This window comes from Xenopus tropicalis, chromosome 1, assembly GCF_000004195.4.
Source record: "Xenopus tropicalis strain Nigerian chromosome 1, UCB_Xtro_10.0, whole genome shotgun sequence".
NCBI lineage: Eukaryota > Metazoa > Chordata > Amphibia > Anura > Pipidae > Xenopus > Xenopus tropicalis.
The window spans coordinates 28,817,398-28,845,264 of record NC_030677.2 but is presented as its reverse complement, the minus strand read 5'-3'; the positions used below and the strand labels follow the sequence as shown (position 1 = coordinate 28,845,264).

At 40.2% G+C, this 27,867-nt stretch overlaps 2 protein-coding genes across 2 annotated transcripts in view; one reads left to right on the top strand and one right to left on the bottom strand.

Annotated features, from left to right (window-relative positions):
• Nucleotides 1–17,989, bottom strand: part of LOC100497820 — a 60,194-nt gene extending 42,205 nt beyond the window's left edge. The window contains exons 1-7 of the mRNA XM_002944306.5: nt 17,448–17,989; nt 13,260–13,427; nt 12,461–12,558; nt 12,080–12,139; nt 11,147–11,230; nt 10,538–10,629; nt 9,940–10,085 (exon numbers count right to left, since the gene is read on the bottom strand). Coding sequence (XP_002944352.2) covers nt 9,940–10,085; nt 10,538–10,629; nt 11,147–11,230; nt 12,080–12,139; nt 12,461–12,558; nt 13,260–13,427; nt 17,448–17,856 — 1,057 coding nt within the window. The 5' untranslated portion in view covers nt 17,857–17,989. The remainder of the gene's footprint in view (nt 1–9,939; nt 10,086–10,537; nt 10,630–11,146; nt 11,231–12,079; nt 12,140–12,460; nt 12,559–13,259; nt 13,428–17,447) is intronic.
• Nucleotides 17,990–25,244: 7,255 nt separating this feature from the next.
• The window catches only part of LOC105946358, a 40,115-nt gene continuing 37,492 nt past the window's right edge, over nt 25,245–27,867 (top strand). The window contains exons 1-2 of the mRNA XM_031904578.1: nt 25,245–25,662; nt 27,453–27,605. Coding sequence (XP_031760438.1) covers nt 25,245–25,662; nt 27,453–27,605 — 571 coding nt within the window. The remainder of the gene's footprint in view (nt 25,663–27,452; nt 27,606–27,867) is intronic.

Sequence of the window (27,867 nt, the reverse complement as noted above, 5' to 3'; positions counted from 1 at the left end):
CCAATTTGGTAAGACGATCCACAACAACCAAGATAGCAGAAAATCCCTCTGAAGCAGGTAGGTCGGTGATAAAATCCATAGAGATGGATACCCATGGGCGATCCGGAACAGGTAAAGGATAAAGAAGCCCCAGAAGTTTAGAGGTTGTCCCCTTACACTTGGCATATACTTCACAGGAGCGGACAAATCTAGCGCAATCGCTCCCCAACTTAGGCCACCAAAAATGGCGGCGGAGTAAATCCAAAGTCTTTCTTAGACCTAAATGCCCGGCAAGTGGAGAGTCATGGACACTCTTTAAAGCATCTAGTCTTGCCTCGACTGGAACAAAGAGTCTGTTCTTGAAAAAGTAAAAGCCGTCCTGTTGATTAAGCATTGTATCTGCAACATCCGAATTATTGTGCTGCCTGATCTTGTGCAATAAAGAAGGTTGAATAAGTAAAAAACTGCTGGGCTGAAGAATAGGAGCAGGATCTGTAACAAAAGAGGCATCAGATGAGTACATTCGTGACAGAGCATCAGCCTTAGTGTTTCGAGAGCCTGGACGATACGTAATATGGAGCTGGAATCTAGAGAAAAACAAAGCCCAACGAGCTTGTCTGGGTCTTAGCCTCTTAGCAGAGCGAAGATATTCCAGATTCTTATGATCCGTGAGTACCAAGATGGGATGAGCAGCCCCTTCTAACAAATGTCTCCATTCTTCCAAGGCCAATTTGATCGCCAATAACTCTCTGTCAGCGACATCATAATTCTGTTCGGTCTTTGAAAGTTTCCTAGAGAAAAAGGCCACTGGGTGTAAAAGACCTTGAGGCACAGAGCGTTGAGAGAGGACCGCTCCCACCGCGCATTCGGAAGCATCCACTTCCAGGGTAAAGGGTTGGGAGGGCACCGGGTGAGCCAAAATAGGAGCTGAGGTGAAATTCTCTTTTAACTTATCAAAAGCATGCTGGGCTTGAGGAGACCAATTAAATTTAACCTTTTGTTTGGTTAAGTCAGTAATGGGTCTAATAACCTCAGAAAAATTTTGAATAAACTTGCGATAAAAGTTAGCGAATCCCACAAACCTTTGTACCGCCTTGCGGTCCTTTGGTGTAGGCCAATCAAGAATTGCAGAAACCTTCTTAGAATCCATCACTATTCCCTTGGTAGAAATGACAAACCCCAAGAATTCAATGTTGTCTCTTTTGAATTCGCACTTCTCGGCTTTGACAACTAGGTTGTGCAACAGTAAACGAGAAAACACCTCCTTCATGTGTCTCCGATGCTCCTCCAGGGAAGTGGAATAGACAAGGATATCGTCCAAATAGGCCACCACAAACACATCCAGAATATCACAAAAAATATCATTAATAAAATGTTGAAAGGTTGCAGGAGCGTTACATAAGCCGAAAGGCATGACGAGATATTCATAGTGACCGTAGCGTGTACGGAAAGCGGTCTTCCACTCGTCACCCTCTCTAACCCGGATCAAGTTATAAGCCCCCTTGAGATCCAACTTAGAAAAAATAGTAGCGGAACGGAGTCTTTGGAAAAGTTCGTGGATCAGAGGGAGAGGATAGCGATTTTTAATAGTACTCTTATTTAAGTCCCTGTAATCAATGCAGGGGCGAAGTGAGTGATCTTTTTTCTCCACAAAGAAGATTCCAGCCCCCGCCGGAGAAGTGGAATGCCTGATGAACCCCTTCCTGAGATTCTCTTCAATGTATTCTTGAAAAATGTTGAACTCCCGCTCAGCGAGTGGATAAATTCTCCCGAAAGGGATTGGTGCCCCAGGCAGCAAGTCAATAGGGCAATCGTAGGGCCTATGAGGGGGAAGAATATCCGCTTGTCTTTCATTGAAGATGTCCAAAAATTTGTAATAAACCACTGGAACTAAAGATAAGAGTTTTGATTTCTCTTCAGTGGTACAAGCTACCACTTGAGGAAACATTGATGAATGCTTACGGAGACAATTCCTACGGCAAAAAGGAGAGGAAAAGGATAAAGACCCTTGGGACCAGTCAATAAGTGGGTTATGTACCTTCAACCAGGGTAGACCAATTATGACAGGGAAAAGCGGAGAAGACACAACGTCAAAACACATAAGTTCAAAATGTGAATTATTTATTGAGACATTTAGTGGTAGAGTCTCTCTCAAAACAGGCCCAGAGCCCAAGGGTGATCCGTCAGCCATTCTAATAAAGACTGGTTGGGGCTTGACATGCAGAGGTATGCTGTGGGTTCTAGCAAAAGATGAGTCCAAAAAGCAGCTACTTGCCCCGGAGTCAAGGATGGCTGCTACCTGCAGAGAATTTCTTCCCCACTGCAATGAGAGAAAAAGGGAAACATGGGTATTCTTAAATTGTAATGGACTTTCCCATACAGGTTTACGGGGAGAAACTCTACCTTCAGGACGAACTGAACAAGTTCTTATTAGATGATCCGCTGCTCCGCAGTATAAACAAAGATTTAGACGTCTTCTCCTTAAACGTTCCTCAGGGGTTAAGCTAGGATAGTTACATAGTTACATAGGGTTGAAAAAAGACCATTGTCCATCAACTTCAACCCATCCGAGTAAACCCAGCACACAACCTATACTTACCAATCTATACACTCACATACATAAACTATATATACAACCAGTAATACTAACTGTAGATATTAGTATCACAATAGCCTTGGATATTCTGCTTGTTCAAAAACTCATCCAGGCCCCTCTTAAAGGCATTAACAGAGTCTGCCATTACCACATCACTAGGAAGGGCATTCCCCAACCTCACTGCCCTCACCGTGAAAAACCCCCTACGCTGCTTCAAATGGAAGCTCTGTTCCTCTAATCTAAAGGGGTGACCTCTGGTGCGCTGATTGTTTTTATGGGAAAAAAGAACATCCCCCATCTGCCTATAATCCCCTCTAATGTACTTGTACAGAGTAATCATGTCCCCTCGCAAGCACCTCTTTTCCAGAGAAAACAACCCCAACCTCGACAGTCTAACCTCATAGTTTAAATCTTCCATCCCCTTTACCAGTTTAGTTGCAGTCTCTGCACTCTCTCCAGCTCACTAATATCCTTCTTAAGGACTGGAGCCCAAAACTGCACCGCATACTCAAGGTGAGGCCTTACCAGGGACCTATAAAGAGGCAAAAATATGTTTTCATCCCTTGAGTCAATGCCCTTTTTTATACAAGACAGCACTTTATTTGCTTTAGTAGCCACAGAATGACACTGCCTGGAATTAGACAACTTGTTATCAACAAAAACCCCTAGATCCTTCTCCATTAAGGATACCCCCAACACTCTACCATTCAGTAGATAGTTTGCGTTTATATTATTTCTACCAAAGTGCATAACTTTGCACTTATCAACATTGAACCTCATTTTCCAGTTTGCTGCCCAGTTTTCCAATTTTGTCAAATCGCTCTGCAAAGCGGCAGCATCCTGCATGGAACTTATAGTTTTGCACAATTTAGTGTCATCAGCAAAAATAGAAACATTACTCTCTATGCCCACCTCCAGGTCATTAATAAACAAGTTAAAAAGCAAAGGACCAAGGACTGACCCCTGCGGTACTCCACTAACCACACTGGTCCAATTAGAAAATGTTCCATTTACCCCCACTCTTTGTAATCTATCCTTCAGCCAGTTCTCTATCCAATTACAAATATTATGTTCTAGGCCAATATTCCTCAATTTGATCATTAACCTTCTGTGAGGTACTGTATCAAACGCTTTAGCAAAATCCAAGTAGATGACATGAACTGCCATTCCAGCATCAAGGTTCCTGCTCACCTCCTCATAAAAGGCGACTAAATTAGTCTGGCAAGATCTGTTACGCATAAAACCATGCTGGCACAAACTAATAGTATTGTGAACTGCAATGTATTCAACTATCCTATCCCTTATTACCCCTTCCAGAAGCTTTCCTACTACTGATGTCAGACTAACAGGCCTATAGTTTTCAGGCTGAGAACGAGATCCCTTTTTAAATAATGGCACCACATTAGCAATCCGCCATTCTCTCGGCACCATGCCAGACCTCAACGAATCCTGAAAAATTATGTGAAGAGGCTTGGCAATCACAGCGCTCAGCTCATTTAATAACCTGGGATGAATCCCATCCGGTCCTGGACCTTTGTTTACCTTTACATGTTCAAGTCTCTTTTGAATTTCCTCCTGAGTGACCCATGCGTCAGTAGCTAAATTACTAGAACTGGGTATATTAAAAGGAAAGCCTTCATTATCTGGCTCCTTAGATGTATAGACAGATGAAAAATAAGAGTTCAAAATTTCTGCTTTTTCCCCGTTTTCATCAACCAACGTACCCCCCCGTGATAATAAGGTTCCCACCCCTTCTTGCTTCATTTTTTTACTATTGACATAATTAAAAAATTATTTTGGATTCTTTTTACTCCTAGCTGCAATATCCCTTTCCATCTCTATTTTAGCTTGCCTGATAGCTTTTTTGCTGCTTTATTTGCTTCCTTGTACCTGATGAAAGTTTCCGCTGTCCCAGCTAACTTGAATGCTTTAAAAGCACGTTTTTTATTACCAACCTCGACCCTAACTCTTTTATTCAGCCATAAAGGTTTTGCTTTGCGATGCCTCTCCTTGCTTACAAGGGGAATATACTGTTGTGTATACCTGCAAAGCAATGTTTTAAAGATGTTCCATTTTCCTTCTGTGTCTAACCCCATGAAAAGCCTTTCCCAGTTGACACATTGCAGAGATGCCCTTATACTGGCAAAGTCTGCACGGCTAAAATTGAGCGTTTTAGTTACTCCCTTATAGAGCTGTCTCTGCAGCATTATCTCAAAGGAAACCATGTTGTGATCACTGTTCCCCAGATGCTCACCCACACAAATGTTAGAGATGAGTTCAGTATTATTAGATATTACCAGGTCCAAAATAGAATCATTCCTAGTAGGTTCTTGAACCACCTGAAATAAAAAGTTGTCATTTAGCATGTTTACAAACCTACTAGCTCTTTCTGACTTAGCCACCCCATTACTCCAGTCAATGTCCGGATAATTAAAGTCCCCCATAATAACAACTTGACCCAATTTTGAAGCCTCCTCCATTTGCAACAATAGCTGGGACTCATCCCCCTCATCTATACGGGGTGGTTTATAGCATACACCAATGATCATTTTCTTTGTGACCTTCAGCCCTACTGAAATTTCTACCCAAAGAGATTCAACGTTTTCATTTGTAATGTCTTTATTACATGGCTTTAAATCTGACTTTACATAAAGACAAACCCCTTTCCCCTTTTTAATCACTCTGTCCCTCCTAAAAAGCGTATACCCATTTAAATTCACAGCCCAGTCGCATTTTTCATCCCACCAGGTCTCAGTGATACCAATTAAATCATAATTTTCAATACATGCAATAGCTTGCAGCTCCCCTAATTTACCCGACATATACGCGCATTAGCCAGCATGCAGCGGAGATTACTACTTCTTCCTCTGATGCTTACATTAGCTAAAAGACAGTTAGAGCTAAGGTGAAAATTAGTCTGTTTCCCTTGTAACAATGGAAGCTCCTTATCTGATAAACTATATGCCCCCCTCACTCCTCCCCCACAACCCTTTACTGGTCCCACTGCTCCATCTATACTAGCTTTCCCATAAGAATCTAGCTTACCAACCCCCCCCCTTGTCTAGTTTAAACACTCCTCCAGCCTCTTAACCATTCTCTCCCCTAGCACAGTAGACCCCCTTCCATTGAGGTGCAATCCGTCAGGGCTGTATAGATTGTACCCCAAAGAAAAGTCAGCCCAGTGCTCTAGGAACCCAAACCCTTCCTTCCTACACCAAGACTTTAGCCACGCATTTAGCTCCCTAAGCTCCCGCTGTCTCCCTAAACTAGCACGCGGCACCGGCAAAATTTCCGAAAAAATGACATTGGAGGACCTTTGCTTAATTTTAGAGCCTAGATCCCTGAACTCACTCTTTAAGGTCCCCCACCTACCGTTCATTTTGTCGTTAGTACCGATATGTACCAAGACAGCCGGCTCATGCCCAGCCCCTCCCAATAATGTGTCGACCCGATCAACCACATGCCGAACCCTGGCACCAGGAAGACAGCAAACTGTCCGGTTGAAGTGATCCGCTCGACAGATTACCCTGTCCACTTTCCTAATGATCGAATCCCCTATAACCACCATCTGTTTAGGCCTGCTCTCCTCCCCACCACTACTAGAGAAACTGGTCTCCCGGCTGTTAGAGAGATCAGCCTCATCTAGAACCGCCAATCCAGAGTTCACACTCCCATCTTCTTCACACAATCTGGCAAATCTGTTGGGATGCGCAAACCCTGGAGCAGCCTCCCTTTTCCTTTTCCCCACACTAGATTTTCTAACTGTCACCCAGCTTACTGCCCTATCATCCTTGCCTTGCTCCCCTCCCCCCATACTGACCCCGCTAGCTCTTATTCAGTAAGCAAGAGACTTCTTTCAAGATTGTCAATAGAACGCAGTGTTGCAACTTGTTCCTCTAGGGCTCTAACGCGAGCCTCTAAAGTGGCAACTCGCTCACATCCACAACAGAGGTATGCACTTTGGAACTGTTGTTCCACAACTGCATACATGTGGCAGGCTGTGCACTGTGTCATATCTTCAATGTTGCTGCCACTCATTCTCCCAGTTACAGAAACAGTTAAACAAAAGTTGGTGGAAAAGGCTTTAAAATAAATACAAAACTGCATGGGTTCAGGTTCAACAGTTGAAACAAAAGGAGCCACTGGTGGAGGAACCTTCGGCATGACCCAAGAAACGGGACTGGAGAACTTCTCGGAGTGTCTCTCTCTTAGCCTTCTGTCGATTTGGATGGTGAGTTGGATGAGGTCTTCTAAGGACTTCGGGACACCAACCCTGGCCAGCTCATCCTTGAGTTGGGCCGAGAGACCAAAGCAATAATGATGACGTAAGGCTGGTTCATTCCAATTAGTGTCTCCAGCCCACCTCCTAAATTCAGCAGCATAGTCCTCAACAGGGCGTTTTCCCTTGCGTGAGGGACTGGATAGCGGCTTCGGCGGTGGCTGGTCTCTGAGGGTCATTGTAGAGAGAGGCCATAGCTTGAAAGAAGGTATCAGAGTCCTTCAGAAGGGGGCTATTTATTTCCATAAGGCGATTAGCCCAAGCCTGGGGTTCCCCCTGTAGAAGAGAGATAGTAGTCCCCACTTTGGTTCGCTCTAAAGCGTAAGTCAGAGGTTTCATAGAAAATAATAGTCTACAGCTGTTAAGGAAAGCTCGAAATTGTTTGCGGTCACCGGAAAATTTATCTGGCATGCAGATCTTGGGCTCCGGGTGCTGAGCAGAAGAAAATGAAGAAGCTTCCGATGCCGATGTAGATGGAGCTTGCAACAGCTGAGCCGTAGGCAACTCAGCCAGTTGAGACTGAATATCCTGGTAGCCACTCTGAAGATCCTGAACAGCCCGTGTGAGGACAGAAATCTGCTGCGACAGAGTCTCTAGAATGCTTGCCTCCTCAGACGGTTCCATTTGGTGAGGCTCGGACCTTCTGTCAGGCTTACCGGATGCAGGAACCAGGTATGCTGAGGAGGACTGCTCTTACAGCTCCCCACTGGTACTCTCAGGCTGAGATGAGAGAGAAGTGGGGCGAGGTACGAGAGCCCAGAAAAGGTCCAGCGAAGTCTGAGCAGAGTGGACTGCGAGGCGTAGGCTCACGTAGAAATAGGCACAGCGAAGTCAGCAACGGGTATCAGAGGCACAAACGGGTACAGATAAGGATGATCACGGAGAATAACAGCCAGGCCAAGGGTCAGCAACAATAAGCAGGCAAGGTACAAGCGCGGTACAGCAGGGAGGATCCGAGAGAATGGTCAGGCAGGCAAAAGTTCAATATAATCGCGGTACAGCAGGGAGGATCCGAGAGAATGGTCAGGCAGGCAAAAGTTCAATATAAGCGCGGTACAGCAGGGAGGATCCGAGAGAATGGTCAGGCAGGCAAAAGTTCAATATAACAATAGCAAGATCCAAAAAACAAGTATAGCTAGGAAAAACAATGTCCGAGCACTTACCAAAGTCAGAAGCCGGTCTAAATAGTGCTCTTCCACCTATGTCACAGCATCTGCATCGAAACGTCATCATTCAGCGTCAACCAAGCTATTTGCGCATGCGCACGCTGGAACGCACGCTGGAACGCACGCTGGAACGCATGCTGGAACGCACCGCCATCTTGGATCGACGCGAGGAGAACCGGCGCGCTGCTGGAGCAGGACAGGTACGGTCTTGACACGGGCGCCCCGAGGCCACCCCCTGCATGCAACCTTCCCCCCGTGCGGAGCAGAGGTCCTCATTGCTCCATATCCGAGAAAAACTTTAATATCTTGTTGCAGCGGGGCCCCAATTTGCGCCACCCTGGCCTTTATGGCCTTTCTACAAATCCGGGCCTGCCTGCCCTACCCTGCCTCTATGTGCCATACTCTGCCTGCCCTATGCTGCCTGTGTGCCATACTATGCCTGCCCTACCCTGCCTGTGTGTGCCATATTCTCATATTCTGCCTGCCCTATGCTGCTGTGTGTGCCATACTCTGCCTGCCCTACCCTGCCTGTGTGTACCATACTATGCCTGCCCTACCCTGCCTGTGTATGCCATATTCTGCCTGCCCTATGTTGCTGTGTGTGCTATACTCTGCCTGCACTATGCTGCCTGTGTGTGCCATACTCTGCCTGCCCTATGCTGCCTGTGTGTGCCATACTCTGCTTGCCCTATGCTGCCTGTGTGTACCATACTCTACCTGCCCTATGCTGCTGTGTGTGCTATACTCTGCCTGCCCTATGCTGCCTGTGTGTGCCATACTATGCTTGCCCTACCCTGCCTGTATGTGCCATACTCTGCCTGCCCAGTGTATGGAACACACAGGCAGCACAGGCCAGGCAGAGTATGGCACACACAGGCAGCATAGGGCAGGCAGAGTATGGCACACACAGGCAGCATAGGGCAAGCAGAGTATGGCACACACATGCAGCATAGGGCAGGCAGAGTATGGCACACACAGGCAGCATAGGGCAGGCAGAGTATGGCACACACAGGCAGCATAGGGCAGGCAGAGTATGGCACACACAGGCAGCATAGGGCAGGCAGAGTATGGCACACACAGGCAGCATAGAGTGACACAATGCTGATACTGCTCCTACAGTCTGTCTGAGATGTGAACAGATGTACAATGTGGGTGACTACAGTCTGAACACAGCAAAAATAGAGACTGCACTCAAACAAAATCCAGCTGTGGAGCTTACCCCATTCATTATGCCAATGTACCACAAAAAAATAGATTTTGTTGTGGTACATTATAATAAATGGGGTAAGCTCCCCGGCTAAATTGAGTGCAGTCTATTTTTGCTTTGTTCTATACATTTTCTAAGAAACTTTGCACCAAAGAAAATTGCCTAAGGTGAGTGCAGCTGTAAATTTCTTTGTTTGCTATGATTACAGTCAGCCTGAGGTGAGAACCATGCAGGGGGCCAGTTAATCTCAGTACTGATACCATTTAAAACTTACAGAAAGGTAAGCAGTCATAGCAGCCATACAGGTGGTGGGGGGGGCACACAGAGAGGGGCTGTGGGCCACTAGTTGGACAGCCCTGATCTAAAGCATATGTCTGAGATATGTAAAACTTATTTGGAGAACACACAGTAAGCCAAAGTATGGAGTGACTGGCACTATAACTAGACTGCAGTCATATGGTGCCTTGTAGGAAGAGTCACTTCTCTGGGGAAAGCTACAAGGGAAACATCCCATGAATATCTCCAAAGCCAAAGGTCTGCAAAGCTGGGATTGCCTATGGGGGTACTGTGCCAGCTATAAAAATGATGTATACTTTACTCAATCCACATAGTAAATATGTCTCTGCCTATCAGGATGATGTTATTTTTAGCCCATTGCATTATAACATTTAGATAGAGAATAATATTTGAATTCTCTTTAAATAATAATTACCTTCTCCATTCAAAGTCACCAAACCAAATAGTTGCTGTTGAAGTTCTTCTTCTGTAAAGTAATTCACGCTCATTTGGTAAACTGTACCGTATCTCAAATGAATAATGCATTTTGTAGTAGATTCATAGCTTCCCTTAATCTCTTTCCTGTGATGCATTAATATAAAAGATATTTTAAAACAACAAACATTAGAAGATTAGTTCTTGGGTTCACAAAATAGAATCAGAATATTGAGCCTACATCACAAATCTGCCCTGATTATGCCATCAGTGCTCACACTGGGTGTGAGTTTCTTTTATACAGTATTTTAACGTGTATATGTGTGTATTGTGTTTTCAAAATGTAGCCTTTCACTTTCAATACCTGCCTGACTGCTAGCTGATTCAGAGGGAGGCAACAAACCCCTTCTAAAGCCTCCAATTTTGCCATAGATGGGGAAAAATTCCCTGATGGCAATCAGACCAGTCCCTGGATAAACTTGTACTATGCGCTATTTTCAATGACACTGCATTTTCTCACTTGCTAAAAAGCACAATGAGTTAATACTCTGCTGAAAACTCACTCAAATATTTTCTGAAATAAAATGCACCAAACTTACTGAGCAAGGATGAAGGGTTCTATGTCTATTCTGCTTCTTGTAGAAAAATAGTCGCCCAAATTTGAACATGAATCGTTTGATTTTTGGATGCTCTGAAAATAAAAAAATACACCAAAGCAAGGAATATATCTTTTTGTAATATATCTAACACTAATATAAAGGTGAAACAATACCATACCATACCAAAGTATGTTGGTTTATGGTCATATTTCATTTAAATTCATAATTGTCTCTCATAACTTTGCTATGGGGCAGATTTAATAAAATGTGAGAGTAAAACTCACCACAGAAAAATTCACCCGCTTTAAATTTATTCCTGTGGACTTTCTGGAAGATTATTTAAAAAACTGTGAACTCAAACTTTTACCCACTGATAAATAAGCTTCTAAAAATTCCATAGGAACCAACAGAAAGTCTGATTTTTTCTGTGATTAGCTCTAAGCTCACATTTTGATAAATCTGTCCCCATGAGTTCTTAGTGACATTATATACTTTGAACCAGTCTCTTTTTTTTATTAACATGTTTTGAAGTCCCTAAGTGATCTCTTTGCAATTCATGGAACGATGCTCATATACCTTTACCCTTGAGTTTCAATATGTAGAACTGACCTGTGGGAGCTTATAGCACAAAGGTTCTATTACAGTTCTAGCAGGTTGTTTCTTGTTCGGTGTTGTTTTTAGAACATCTTTTACCTAAAGTAGGATAACACATATGATTACGGTTATGAAGCTTTTTTTCTTGTATATAATTATGATATCTACAAAAAAAGTTGTATTTTTCCACTGACCCAAGTACCTGTACTTTGTTTTACAGAACTGCTAAATTAAAGTTATATTTAATTTAAATTTGTCTCTTAATTTCTATATTATTTGGTGCTAATCAATGTGTTTCTGATTTTTTTTTTCATTTTTCATGCTGCACAACTACACTGTTATGAAATACTAATCCTTTTTGTTACCTTCCAAACCTGACACACACATGGTGTACATGGTGATGGAGAAGACTTAATACACACGTGTACATAGAAGAAAATCTATTTCACTAAAGAAAATAGTTGGATGTGTAAGTCAGACTAAACTTAGGACATTTGTAAAGTAGATACAGGTAGGGTAGGGTGTGAGTTGCCATGGTTATCTTGGTCTGGGAATCAGATTGCAAGTTGCCAGTGAATGTGTGATATGGGAATGAATATAAAGTACCCTAGAAATGAAGAATCTATGACAATGACTGGTACTTTGGTATCACCAGCATAGATTTTATAACCTTTGGCACTAAAGGGGTTCATCTACTTGTAGACATCTCCCATTGCTCCCATATAAACCTTTATACTTTTGTATTTTAAAAGATACCATTTACACTTTTGCGCTGGTAAATGTAACAGTTTAAGGATACTTGAGGCCAGCCATAATTGTAAGCTCTTAAACCCATTATTTCTCATTACCTCTGCCATTTTCCAATAAACTGCTTGTGCTCATCTATTTATGGCAGGGTATTGCACTAAATTTCATGAAAAATTGAGACTTTTTAAAATATTGTGTTACCACATCTGGCAGATCTTCATCTTCTTCTAACTCTTCCACTGTTATGTTTTCCATAATATCCTTTAAAAAGGGAAAATGATAAAGTCAAATATCTATAGTAATAATTTGTTAATAATATGAGTATGGGAAGTTCATAGTGACTAAATGGACGATGTACTGTCAAGAATCTCTTCTGCTGCAGTGTTTCAAGAATCAGTAGGGCACGGCAAGAGGCAGACAAATACTTATGTAAATGGTAATTATATTTATGAATAACTCTAAAGCCAGTTCGAATTTTGTAATGTATGTATGTAATATAGACTGGAATGTTACTCAGATTTATAGTTTCTGTGTTATGCTTAAAAAACATGAATTTTATAATGCTCAACTACAAATACAAACCTGTGGCAGCTTTAAATTCTGATTATTTTCCCTATATTCTTCTTCATTATCTGATGTTAGGAGTAAAAGCAGGTTAAGGATGAAACTCTTGCCTTTTCCTAAAATATTGAAAAAAAATCATTTAAAACCAATCAAATCATGAACATGTTCCATGCCTTTAATCCTTATTCTTCTATTGTTGTACTGGTCATATCTGATGTCCCAGAAAGGTAAAAAACCCAAGCCCCTGTTTATTTTATCTTCAGTTCTGTAACTGTGTCTGGTAGCCACCAAGTGTTATCATAACACAGCCAACTAGAAGCCTCTTGTTCTGATATCTATAATTGTGGCATAATAAACTCTCTCTTTCTCAGTTCTCCGAGACAGTTCTCAGAGTGCATAGACAGTTAGACAGTAGAGACGCTAACACTCTGGGCCTTCAAAGAGAGCTGTTAAGCCAAGCCTACCAGGCAGTATAAAACTGTCTACAACTGAGAATATATCAGAAACCACTTAAAACAGAAAATGATTTTAAATTGTAAAAGTGCTCAGAGGACTCTGAATAAATTTACACCCTTTCAAATCTTAAAGTTTAGATCCCCTGTAAGTGTGATTAAGGGCACAACAAAGCCTTTTTTGTAGTAATTTCACTTAATATGGGACAAAGAGGAAGGGTAGTGGGTTCAAGAGAAACAAACTCACAGCAATCTACTGAAACTAGAGTAAAAGTACAAAAGTATTTACAACCTATTACTTTTGAAGCTCGGGAAATAATACCACTGCATTCACAAACATGTGTACATATTTTTTTCAGACTTACCATTCTGAGACAGAACTGCAAACTTTGTATATTGTCCCTTTAAATCATCTGAATTGGATTTGACGGTATCAACGGCTACAGTAAGATCAAGTTTTTTGTCAAACCCTATGGAGATTTCCACAAGGCCTTCATAGCACAGTTTAAGCTTGTGGAGTTCAAAACTGGTTTCTAGAAAGTAGAAAATGCTATTGTAAATAACTGCCGTAATGAAAACTGGCAGAGAGGGTAATAAAACACTGTCAGGGATGGTTAATAAAGCACAAGGGGAGGAGATGGCAAAAACTGACAGAGACGGATAGCTAAACATTGAGAGGAAAAGTTAGGGAACATTTTTCTCTCCAACAAGTTTTTAAACCAACTGAGGTATCAGTACCCACTTTCCAGAGAATAACTCTTTTTTTCGAAAATACCCATTTTTCAATAGTACAGTCACATTTTAGGCATCTTTCCACAGTAATCCAACATCTTACATGTCCCTTAGTCACAACCCCTGGTATTTTTTGATGTACAATTGAACGTTAGAGCTTTATAAGGCTGCAAAAGCACACAACACACACCAATGCCAGCACTTTTAGATATTTTAATTCCATGAAAAAGGGTGATTTGGGCAACTTTTGTGCTAAAAATCCAATTTTGGCCAACCATCCAAAATTTGTTCCTTTTGCCATTGGCCTAAGGGGTTTCAACAAAAAAATTATAAATACATACTTATATGTATATAATATAATGTATCTATGTATATAAATACATACAATAAACATAATTATTGTGAATAACACCTCTATGTGTACTTAAATAAATTCTGCTATGCCTCTTTGGAAGATTGCTTATTGAGTGACTGCTCTCTATCCACAGTTATTTCCATTCCCTTGGCTGAAGGCTCAGGGCAGTGCACTTTGGCTTCTTCTAGACTGTGGTGAGTTACCAATTTACTTTTTTTTAACGTTCCTTCTTTTATAACTATTATGAATGACTCTTGTAATGTGACAAGCTTACAGACAACTGCAGTGACTTAGATTTCCCCTTGCTTTATTGTTGCTACAGATTTCCATGCAACCAAAGTAAGGTTATTTTCATGCTCATGGCCTATATATACAGTATATATATATATAGTATACAGAGAGGAGCACACCCTATACAAGTGCCGCACACACAGAGGCTTGATACAAAAAAAAGAATGTTTTTATTGAAAACATTTTGGAATTGTGTAATAAAAACATTTTTTCTTTTGTATCAAGCCCCTGTGTGTGCGGCACACTTTCTAATATATATATATATATATATATATATATATATATATATATATATATTAGTGGACTAAATAAACCTCAATTTTCTTTTCACCATTTGATCTTTTGTGTAAATTCCTGTGCGTGCCGTCACTTCATACTGATATGCTAATTACAAATTTGCACTGGCACCCAGGTATTATCCTGTATTAACGGTGTGCAGCTTATTGGTCTGTATATATATATATCAGTCCTGATAGTGTCTGCACTCCAAAGCTTAATACTTTGTGGGGTGCACAGCCAACATTCAAGTATTTAGCAATAAATATTCCGTGGCCGGCACACCTTTAAAATTTGTCAAAAGTTTATTCAAGACATATTAGGGCTGATTCACTAAAGGTAGATAAAACGTGCGTTATTTATAGCGTGCGTTAAAATTTTTACCGCATCTAATTTTTCGCGTCTTAACGCACGATTCACTAAAAGGGTACTTGCGTTAATTTACGCGCGATACTGCTTGCGTTATTTCGTGCGGTATTTGACGGAACCATGCGCTACTCAATAGTCGGCGCGTGTGAAAAAACGCGCACCATATTAGCCATACATGCCATTACTTTCGTAAAATTACTGTATTGAGAATGACCATTTCCCTGCAAACTGGCGGCTGCGTCACTCTAGGGCCAACACAGACTTGAATAAATCCCAATGCAAAGTCCATATTGTGTTGCCAAAAGCTCATTAACTGTACTTTTCTATAATTACCGCCTGCCCCAAGTAGGGGTTAATTTTCGCATAGACTAATGCGATATTTAGCGCGTCTAAGTGTTCGTGAATCATGCGTTAGTATTCATTTCTGCGCGTAAATTAACGCATGCGATATGCGACTTAACACACGCGGTAATACTGTAATGAATCGTGCATTAATTTTAGCGCAAAAAAGCGCGCAATAAAACTTATCGACCTTTAGTGAATCAGCCCTATTGTTAAAAAATCCGACGTTTCGATCCTCAGTAGGACCTTGAGAAACTTGATAAACTTTTGACAAATTTTAGGGGTGTGCCGGACACGGAATATTTATTGCTATATATATATATATATATATAGTCAAAAAATCTTTGAGAAAGGCTGCAGTGGCAGCCGAAACGTTAGATGCATTTTTGCTAATAAATTTTCTATATTTCATCTTAAGACCTGTGAGTGCGGTACCTTATATGTTTGTTATATATATATATATAATCAGTGAACAATCCGCACTCACAGGACTTATGAAGAAGAAACGGTGCTTATTGTGAAAACTGATGTTTCGGCTAACACAATAGCCTTTTTCAAAGTGACTCATGTAACAGTAGGGCCTAAACAGCATTCTGTAGCGGGAAAGGAGTAAAGATGACGTCATCATACCTCACCATATAGGCACATAACACCAAGCAATACACAAAACAAAGGAAACAAAATGAATTGCTTGGTGTTATTTCCCTATATGGTGAGGTATGATGACGTCTTCTTCACTCCTTTCCCACCACTCAGTATTTGGACATATAGATGAGATCTGGGAAGGGGGCCTGACTGTGTGTGTTCAGCGACCACAGCAAACTAATTCATCCAGTGGTGTTGGATGCTGTTAGCCATTTAGGTCAGGCCGGGGGATATTCACTCAGAAGACAGTAGGGGTTGGGCAGCAGGTTTCTAGTTTTTGATTTCTTAGGCAGGCATGCAAAGATGAGAAGTACTGTATTTGCTGTATTGAAGACTATGCCAATGGCAGCCACTAGCTCTAGCCCAGTTTTAGCAACTATATTCCTGTTATCTGTACTCACCAAATTGCTGCACTCATTTAAAAGTTCTAATTTTGTATCCAGACCTTTTGAAAATCTGTGGCTTTCTTCCCAGCCATAAATTCCCCCCTTCCTAACATCCACAGTCCCCATTTCTCATTCCCAGGCAGCAGATCAATACTGCATAGTGCAATCTTACATCCAATAAGCCAACAATGTATCTACTGTCTCCCAAAACATCTCCTCAGACAAATCCTTGTAGTCCTACAGCTGCATCTCCACTTCTCTGTGTAAAACTAGATGGGATATGCTGCACTGTAAGCAGGGTTAACCAACTAGGCACTAGTAACTGAAAATAGTTCAATGAGATTGCTAGGTGTATTGGCAAAATAGTGACACTGACAGTAAACACAATTACAGTGGTTATAGGGCCACAGGCAGTTGTGACTGAGTGTTTTTGTCTCCAGTCCACCACATAAGGTTTGCTCATGGACACTCCTGGGCCCCTTGGGTACTAACCCTGCCTCAGGCTGCAGTGTGCAGCAGGTTTTCCATTTTTCAAAATTACACAATTGTGCTCTCTGTACTAGTGATATGCCCCCCCCAGACCTACTCCAACACAGAGGTAAGTGTGGGGCCAGTTGGGGGGATCTGGGATGCTGCCTCAGGTGGCGGCAGCACCTGAAATACCCCCAGGCTTTATTGGCTTGGATTTGGCCACTCATGTGTAAGGAGGTATCATCTTTCATTGGCATTTCATTTAGCAAGCAATAAGCAAGACAAAGGTTTTCTCTAATACTTGTAGAAGTATTTATTTTGCTGTGCACACATCTGTATATTGATGCTTAAAAGTTGCAAACAATTTTTTTTTTGTGCACACAGCCTAAAATAAAATAAGAGGGAACATTGCGTTTTACCCCTGCACATTCTCTATGTATGTGAGTGTATTTATGCTTGATCAGAGCCCACACTAACATTTTAGCACAAAGACTGAAGTTAGAAAACAGGACACTGATCTGTCAATAGTGCTCTTATTTTGGATCACTTTTCTAAAAAGATACTTTTATTTTATAAACTTCCAAATTCACTTTCTATCACTAAGGCAAGTTGACATGAATAATTATCTCTTTCTTTCAGTAAATAAGGAAATATTATAATGAATAGAGAAGATGAAGACACTATACCTGAGATTATTGCCTGTGGAATTATCTCTTCTGTGTCTGTAACATAATCAATCAAAATGAGCTTTACTTTTGAGACTTCTGTTAATTTCTGTGCCAGTGTTTCCCCGTATTGCTTTAGGTTATTGTCATCGAAACTGTGAGAATTGGAATATTTAACAAATAAATTGCCATCCATCTCCCTCTCAGCAGCTTCTGATTTCCACAGAAAGGTTGGATCAGTGAGCCCAATCCCAGCGCCAGCTTCCTGAACAGCTTTATATAAAACCTTTTCCTGCAGTTTGTAGAGAACACGGATGGAGTTTTCTGCTTTGATGAGAGGGCAAATAATGTTTCCATCAGTGCGAGTGAAGGCATCACACAGGCGAATCAGGACTTCTGATAGTCTGGCTTTCTTAGGATCAGATTCCATTGTGCAAGAGCTTTAAATGTGTTTTATGCCAATCATAAAATAAGCTTTTTATCAATTGAACATGATCTGTGACTTGGTGTTAGATTAACTTTCACCAGGGGCAATTCAAGGCAGAATGAATGTAGAGGAGCAGCACAAAGGGAGTGTATTCTCTATGCCAAAGGGTGCGGTTAAGAGGAAATGACAGCCTACAAGGCAAGAACACTAAGAAAGTAAAATGAAACTGCTAGCAATGCATATGTACATATTGTCTTTATACCATGGATAAAATTAACTGCAGACAGTAATAATATAAAGCAAAAATAACAGTTAAAAAATATGCTGAATACAAGCTAGAAGACAGTTCTGTAACTAGATACCATAAATGTCAGAGTTGCAGTTCAACAACAGCTTGATGGTCTAGGTTTGGCATTCTTGCTGCTTATGCTGCTTATACAATGAAGAAAGTAAACTGTAATTTGCCGATGTTGTGGTGAATTTTAATTTTTTCCCAAAAATACATAAAGTTTGAACTTTTTCAACCTTTAGTAAATATGCCCAGAGTGTCTGCTTGTTCAAATACTGGGACAGATTCATCAAAATGTGAGTTTAGAGCTTAAAGGAGAAAGAAAGATAAAAACTAAGTAAGCTTTATCAGAAAGGTCTATGTAAATACAGCCATAAGCACTCACAGAAACGCTGCACTGAGTTCTCTTTCAAAAGATACAGGATTTCTTGTCTGTTTGTTTTCCTGTGCCAGAGACACTTAGCTCTTTCCTCTCTCCCCTCTCCTGCTCCCCCCTCCCTCAAGAATGCTAAGAACTCCCTCCCCCTCTTAGGAGAAGGAAGCTTCCTCAAAGTTTTACTAACTGAGCATGTACACAGGTCTTGGTCTTGGTGCAGTAGCGAGGTATTATGGGAACTTTCTTTACAGAGCTCGGCGGTTTTTTTTCCTTTGAGGCTTCTTATTATCTGAATGGGAGAAATATGGGGAGACTTCAGGGCACTATTGAAAGAACTGAAGGTATGCCTGCAGCTTGAGATTAACTCTCAACCCATACCCCCATTCACATTGAAGGAGCAGAGGTGGAGAGAGTCAGCTGCTTCAGATTCCTGGGCATCAATATCAGTGAGGATCTGAGTTGGTCTCACCACGTTGGTGTGATCACAAAAGCTGAGAAGGTTCGGCATGGACTCCAGACTACTCACAAACTTCTATCGATGCACCATTGAGAGTGTTCTGTCTGGCTGTATCACCACCTGGTATGGCAGCTGTAATGCTTTGGAGCACAAAGCTCTGCAGAGGGTGGTGAGATCAGCAGAGCGCATCCCCAGGACTGAACTGTCGGCCATGCAGGACCTGTACAGACAGCGCTGTAGGAGGAAGATGCAGCGGATCCTCTCTGACCCCGGCCACCCCAGCCACAGACTTTTCACGCTCCTACCATCAGGCAGGCGGTACAGGAGCATCCAGACCCACACCAGCAGATACAGGGACAGATTCTACCCACAAGCCATCAGGCTTCTGAACTGCTGACATTCTGCACAAACCAACACACACTCCCCATAACTACTGGACTCTATCACAATGGATTTTTAGAAGTGTATTTATCAATGGGTGAAAGTTATAGTTTATCACTTAATAAATATGCTTCCAAAAATCCCATAGGAATGAATAGAACAATGAAAAAAGGGTGATGTGTAAATGCGTAACCTTAATACAGTGTTTCCCCAGACTTCAGGTGTTACTGCCAGTGCTCACTAATAGTGTTTACTCAGTTCATCAATGCAGAAATAAATAAGCATAAAAAAAGTTATATACAGCATTAGCATTTAAATCACAAGACACAAGTCAGTTTTGGACACAATCCTCTATCACAGATAACAACTTGTCATTTGTCTTGACAGAGCGAACCCACATTTCCTGTTATGTTGCTGGTTAGTGCAGAAATGTCTCCTTAGTCTAACCTCAAACAATCTTTAACTTAATCCGGGGCCCAAGCCACACATTAACCTCAGTGTTTAATCCTTCTCTAATAATAACATAGTATTAGAAAAAACACATCCATCAAGTTCAACCTTGTATGCCTATATATACCCTGCCTAACTGCACGTTGATCCAGATGAAGGCAAAAAAAACCTTCTGCAGCCTCTCTAATTTGCCTCAGACAGGGAAAAATTACAAAAATGGCAAACATAAACATATATATGTATGTTTGTGTTTCTATACATATACACTATGTAGGGGGGAGCTCTACTTATTACTATAAACCAGTTATTCAAGTTACACCCAAAGCCAAATCTCCATATCAAAGGGTTTTTCTGTGGATGGTGGGTAAGTACGTCTGTGAAAAGCCATAAAACTCAACAGTTACTGAACAATGGGCAAGGTGTGGTTTTTATCAACCCCATCTGATCCATTGGTATGTGGGGGGCAGTGGCTGAAAGGTGTATAAATGTGGGCTGGACAGTGGTCAAGGGAGCAACCTGGGAAAAGAACCTGAGAGGAGCACCTGGGGACTGGATCAGAAGTGACCGGGCAGGATGTGACACAGACCAGAGGAGGCCATGGCTAGAGAAAAGGAACTTAACTGTTCTTGCTGACTGCCTTCCTGTTGCTCAACCTGCTATTGACTAATAACTTATCTGTATTTAAAAAAAATTATTTTCTTTATACGGGTATATGAAATAATTTGTGACCATGTCATTCTCTAAATCTTTGTATTTAACGTATGCTTGGGATTTGCAATGCTTTCTCCAGCTTCCCCAATAGGATAGTGAGAACTCTTCATGGCCTCTAGTGCTGCCAGCAGAAAGGTTTATAACTGATATATTTACCAGAACAGATACCAACCTTATATTAGGGTTTCTGGTACATTACAGCAGAATGCCTCAATGAAAGAAAGAACACTGGCCCGTCCCCATGCATAATTATTATTATGTGCAAAGAAGCAACATATACTAAGTGCAACTACTAAACTACTCTAAGGGGCAGATTTATCAAAATGTTTAGAGCTTAATATATATTCCTATGGGATTTTTAGAAGCATAATTATCAATGGGTGAAAGTTAGATAAATACGCTTCTAAAAATGCCATAGGAATGAATAGAATATGGGCAGGTTTTTATGTATTAAGCCCTAAACTCACATTTTTATAAATCTGCCCCTAAATGTTTCAAATTCTTAAACTGCTATTTCAGTTTCATCCAAAGGCGTCTATGGTCCCTTGATGTCCTTTAGTTGAGTTTGCCTACAACTCCCATAAGCTTCTGCTACACCTACTCAACTGTTCTCTCTGCCTTCCTGTTGCTCACGGCTTCCTGAGTGTAATTGAGCTGCTGCCTGGGCTGTTTATACCTCTTCTACCTACACAGCAGTGTAACATATTTTACAACTGCCTTTATCTTGACCTTTCAAGTTTGTATTAAACTCCTTTACCAGATCAGTGTCCATATTGTAGTAGAAACCTATTACCCATTAATGACATACAACCAAATTTGTATTAGCAGTGTGCAAGGTGCAAGGTGCAAAAATGGGTGCAAAGATCAGTTGTTTTTAGCACATTGTACCTTGTCTCAGTTTATTTGTAATATGCTATTTGCTCTCACCAAAGGGCACACAAAGAGTTCTTACCTTCTTCATATAGTAAATATGCAGTAATCACCCTTGTAACCTGCTATTGACTAATAACGTATCTGCACTTAAAAAAAAGCTTAATTCCTTTTGTGAAACATATGCAATCAGGCCTTATTTGCCTGGTGATCTCTCTGATAACCTGGTTGTTGGTGGGCCTTACATTACTCACATCTACGTGGGGGCCATTATTATTGCGCTATGCCTACTTATAGTTAAAGCATTTATTTTCTTTACACAGGTATATGAAAAATATTTGTGACCATGTCATTCTCTAAATCTTTGTATTTAATGCATGCTTGGGATTTGCAATGCTTTCTCCAGCTTCCCCAATAGGATAGTGAGAACTCTTCATGGCCTTTAGGGCTGCCAGCAGGAAGATTTATCACTGATATATTTACCAGAACAGATACCAACCTTGTATTAGGGTTGCTGGTACATTTAAGCAGAATGCCTCAGTGAAATAAAGAACACTGGCCCGTCCCCATGCATAATTATTATTATATGCAAAGAAGCAGCGTTCTGGCCGCAGAAAAGACTATAGGGCTGATTCACTAAAGTGCGTTAAAACGTGCGCTATTTATAGCGTGCGGTAAAAATTTTATCACGTCTAAATTTTCGCCACTTAACGCTTAATTTATGCGCAATGTTGCATGCGGCATTTACCGCATGCGCGCTAATTAACGCACATTAAACGCCTATTATTATGTGCGCTAATAAATAGTCGCTGTGTATAAATAGTAGCATATAAATAGAAGCCACATATAAATAGTGCATATAAATAGTAGCCGCATATAAATGGTAGCATATAAATAGTAGCCACATATAAATAGTGCATATAAATAGTAGCCACAAATAAATAGTAGCATATAAATAGTAGCCACATATAAATAGTGCATATAAATAGTAGCATATAAATAGTAGCCAAATATAAATAATGCATATAAATAGTAGCATATAAATAGTAGCCACATATCAATAGAGCATATAAATAGTAGCATATAAATAGTAGCCACATATAAATAGTGCATATAAATAGTAGCATATAAATAGTAGCCACATATAAATAGTGCATATAAATAGTAGCATATAAATAGTAGCCACATATAAATAGTGCATATAAATAGAAGCATATAAATAGTAGCCACATATAAATAGTGCATATAAATAGTAGCATATAAATAGTAGCCACATATAAATAGTGCATATAAATAGTAGCATATAAATAGTAGCCACATATAAATAGTGCATATAAATAGTAGCCACATATCAATAGTGCATATAAATAGTAGCATATAAATAGTAGCCACATATCAATAGTGCATATAAATAGTAGCCACATATAAATAGTGCATATAAATAGTAGCATATAAATAGTAGCCACATATAAATAGTGCATATAAACAGTAGCATATAAATAGTAGCCACATATAAATAGTGCATATAAATAGTAGCATATAAATAGTAGCCACATATAAATAGTGCATATAAATAGTAGCCACATATAAATAGTGCATATAAATAGTAGCCGCATATAAATAGTAGCCACATATAAATAGTAGCCGCATATAAATATTTATATGCTACTATTTATATGCGGCTACTATTTATATGCTACTATTTATATGCGGCTACTATTTATATGCTACTATTTATATGTGGCTACTATTTATATGCTACTATTTATATGTGGCTACTATTTATATGCTACTATTTATATGCGGCTACTATTTATATGCTACTATATATATGCGGCTGCTATTTATATGCTACTATTTATATGTGGTTACTATTTATATGCTACTAATTATATGTGGCTACTATTTATATGCTACTATTTATATGCGGCTACTATTTATATGTGGCTACTATTTATATGTGGCTACTATTTATATGCTACTATTTATATGTGGCTACTATTTATATGCGGCTACTATTTATATGCTACTATTTATATGTGGCTACTATTTATATGCGGCTACTATTTATATGCGGCAAACTGGAGGCTGCATAACTCTAGGGCCAACACAGACTTGAATAAATTCCACTGCAAAGTCCATATTTTATTGCCAAGAGCTCATTAACTGTACTTTTCTATAATTACCGCCTGCCTCAAGTAGGTGTTTATTTTCGCATAGACTAATGCGATATTTAGCGCGTCTAAGGGGCTGATTTACTAATCCACGAACGGTCCGAAGGCGTCCGAATGCATTTTTTTCATAATGATCGGTATTTTGCGTTTTTTTCGTAGCCGTTACGACCATTTCGCAAATTGTCGCAACTTTTTCGTAGCGTTACGACTTGCGCGATTTGTTGCGACTTTTTTGCAGCTTTCGCATCGAGTACGAAAGTTTCGGATTCATTCAAGCTTCAGTATGGTGACTTTTCTTGGGGCCAGGTTGGAGCTGCAGAGTGCCATTGAGCCCTATGGGAGACTTTCCTTGGGCCAAGTTGGAGCTGCAGAGTGCCATTGAGTCCTATGGGAGGCTTTCCTTGGGCCAGGTTGGAGCTGCAGAGTGCCATTGAGCCCTATGGGAGACTTTCCTTGGGCCAGGTTGGAGCTGCAGAGTGCCATTGAGCCCTATGGGAGACTTTCCTTGGGCCAGGTTGGAGCTGCAGAGTGCCATTGAGCCCTATGGGAGACTTTCCTTGGGCCGGGTTGGAGCTGCAGAGTGCCATTGAGCCCTATGGGAGACTTTCCTTAGGCCAGGTTGGAGCTGCAGACTGCCATTGAGCCCTATGGGAGACTTTCCTTGGGCCGGGTTGGAGCTGCAGAGTGCCATTGAGTCCTATGGGAGGCTTCCAAAATCATGCAAAGTCTGAAAGTTTTGCCCGCCGTTTACGAGTGCTTAATATGAAAAAGTCACGACAATATACAAGCAAATCGTAACGGCTACGAAAAAATCGCAAAATGTTCGTTTCCAATCCGAATTTTTCCCATTTGGATTCGAATTTGTGGATTAGTAAATCAGCCCCTAAGTGTTTGTGAATCGTGCGTTAGTATTCTTTTCTGCGCGCTAATTAACGCATGCGTTAAAATTACAGCATGCGGTTCCGCGCAAATTAACGAATGCGATAATACTGTAGTGAATCGCTCGCTAATTGTCGCGTCTATTTTACCGCAAAAAAGCGTGCGATAAAAATTAACGCACTTAAGTAATCAACCCTTATGCGTTTATATTCAACAATCAGGGAAAACACAAACCACAATTTCAACTTACAAATATGCCATTTATTTCTTTTAAAAGACATTTTTTTTTCAAAGCAGTCAAAGGGGCACACCTACCAAAATAAATGATCTTCAAAAAATCTTCCTCATTATATTTCTAATATATCATACTACAGGTATATATAAATTTGTCTTTAGGTAGTAATAAACAGCACCTACTGTATTAAGCAGCTAGCTTTTATTGGGCTAGTCAGTAATGAGCACAAACAAGTGACTGGTTTAATGATGAGGAAAAAATGATACCGATCTCCATATGATGCACTGGTTGTAAATGATGTTTGCTGCTGTACCATTTCTTGTTCAGTTTATTTCACTTTCGTTTCCCTGTTCCCTGCTGTGCTATATAAAAACAGTCCAGTGTCTCGCAGCCTATAAACTTGTGCGAGTTCTTGTTATTCAACAGAAACCATTCTAACATAACGTTGTGTCCCAGCTTGTGCCTAAGGGGGAAAGATAAAGATTTATTCTGAGAAACAAGTCACGACCAATCACAACTAAATCTTAACCCAGGCATTTCAGTTTTGCTTTAGCATTTAGACATTAACAATGGCAATGAATGCCAAAAGGCCAAGGCTGGATGAAGCCCCCACTTTGCTTATACGGATTTGTGATGCATTTGTCCGGACACCAGTGAATATTATAAGCCCTATCATAAAAGCAAAAGCTTCAGTGCGCGTCTTTTACAAACTTCAAGGCCATTTACTGGAAAAAATACTACGTGAAACAGGAGAAGGATTTGGTTTGGAGTTATCAAATATCCTCTGGCGCCAACTTACTGAGAACAGCCACAGCGACACTGAAGGCAATATTTTCATAGAGTATAGGGCATCCAAGCCACTGGACACAGATACATTTGCCTTATATAAGGATTGCATAGAAAAACAGTTGAAAGAATCAGGAATAAGAAATGTTTTAATACATCAAGTGAAGGATCAGATAACAGTTTGCCAGCCTTTAATAACAGGTAATTACCATGGTCTGTAATAAGGTAGTAATCATTATTGCCATAGCAACTGCTGGTACAAAATTATTACTGAACTAAACTCATATAAACAACACACAAATGTTCCTCCATCTCTTTGCTGTACAGACTTATTTTATTTATATTGCATAACCAATGAATGTGATCTCTTAGTAACATTTAGGGCATACAGTATATATATATAATGGCTGTTCATGCATTTTTTAATATAATCTACCATTCACAATAGATCCGGTGTTGCTGGTCTTTTTTGTAATATATATATATATATATATATATATATATATATATAAACCAGTTCAAAGTGTCGGCACTCATAGGATTTCCGCAACAAAAGCACAACAAATAAAATTTCTTATCAATGCAGGTGATGTGGTTTATTAAGGATTAATAAACCACATCACCTGCATTGATAAGAAATTTTATTTGTTGTGCTTTTGTTGCGGAAATCCTATGAGTGCCGACACTTTGAACTGGTTTGTAGATTTTTTTAGCTCTGGCACCTAGGTTTTTATTATACTTAATGGTGTGCTCCCACTCTGGACTGTATATATATATATATATATATATCTAAAATACCTACTCACTGATAAAACAACATATTTTGCAAAACTGTACTTTCTTATTCCACAGAGCTTTTTATGACATCTATTTCAAGAGATTTGGGGTTCAGATGTGATTATTTTTAAAATAGATGGGTTGTTATAAAATATTGTGCTGCTCTCCATACAATACAAGTGTGGGATCTATTATTTCCCATAGGGTCTTGTTGAAACAAACTGATTTGCTGTTGATGGCTAAATAACCCTGCCAAACTGGAACAACTATTCCTAAACAGAGAGGAGGGGCCCGTGACACTGTTTGTCATTAACTTGGAGCCGGTTTCATAAAAACTCACACTTCCAGTCATGAAATTTGAAAAATTAACAACTGCCTCAATGAGACTCATGCTACTATTGTGACTGCGTTATAATTTAACCCTTTAAGTTTCAGATAGCACCAGCCTTAATAAACTCAATGGAACCATTCTGATTGTATGTTGGTGACAGTATAACCCTTAGGGGGGTGATTTATCAACTGTTGAGTTTGAATTTTTTTCTTTATTCAAGATTTTTTAAACTTAAAAAACTTGAATTTGAGTTATGGTTTGAAAACTTGAATGTCTGGTATTTATTAAGTACAAAAAAACAGAAATCTCAAATATAAAACTTCGCCATCTAAGGCTGAAGGCCCACAGAGCAAGTTAGTCGCCGCGATAGATCTTGGATACCAAGGATTTCAGAGCTGTTGCTGGCGGTTGCCAGTGGAAAGGCAAAGTTATGCAATAGCTTCAATTCAAGTTTTATTCAAACTTTTGTTTAAATATTTTAGGTTTTTTTTTCACGTTTTTACTGTAGCTAGACAGATGGCTCACTGTGAGTAACCTGTAGGTAATGTTGCAGGTACTGTTTCATGATTAACATGTGAGCAAAAGAAATGCTGTGTCTAACACTACTAACCATGTGTATATGTATAAAGTTAAGTGGGGTCTTGATGCTCTGCAGAATACACAATGGCTACAGATGGCTAAAATGATATTTAGTGAGCCTTTAAGGGATATCATGGCTGAATTCTCATGGACTTGCCTTCATTGCCCTCCTCTGGATGGCAGAGCTGATATAGCCCTTAAGTGCAACTTACAGCAATTCCTGTATGGCCCCGTCTGGCCCCAACTTTGCGAATGCTATATGTAATATGCTTGCTAGACCACCCTTATTTGTGTTTATTTTCAGAGATTGACTACAGGATACATAAGGTAACATCCACATATCAGCGCCAGTTGGTAGGAGATGGAAACCTGGTAGATGCAGAATTGCACAGCATCCAAACACAGCTTGTAGAACTGCACCAAAACCCAATTCAGGTGGCAGTATTTTCACATAATGGTATGCATTTTATTTTTGTTAAATGTCAAATCTTTTGAAATTTAGCGATGAGCAAATTTTTTAGCAAAAAAGGGGAAAGTTGTGCTCAACCAGTAAATTTTAAGCCATTAGGCGGGGGGGCAATGAGGTTGTGACCACAAAATACATAGAAACAACAACAAGAGATCCTCTGCACTCACCCATTATCAATATATATAGGACATTAAGACATTCTTTGCATTAAGCTATTAAGAAATGCCCTCCAAAACAGGGAGTGTTTGCC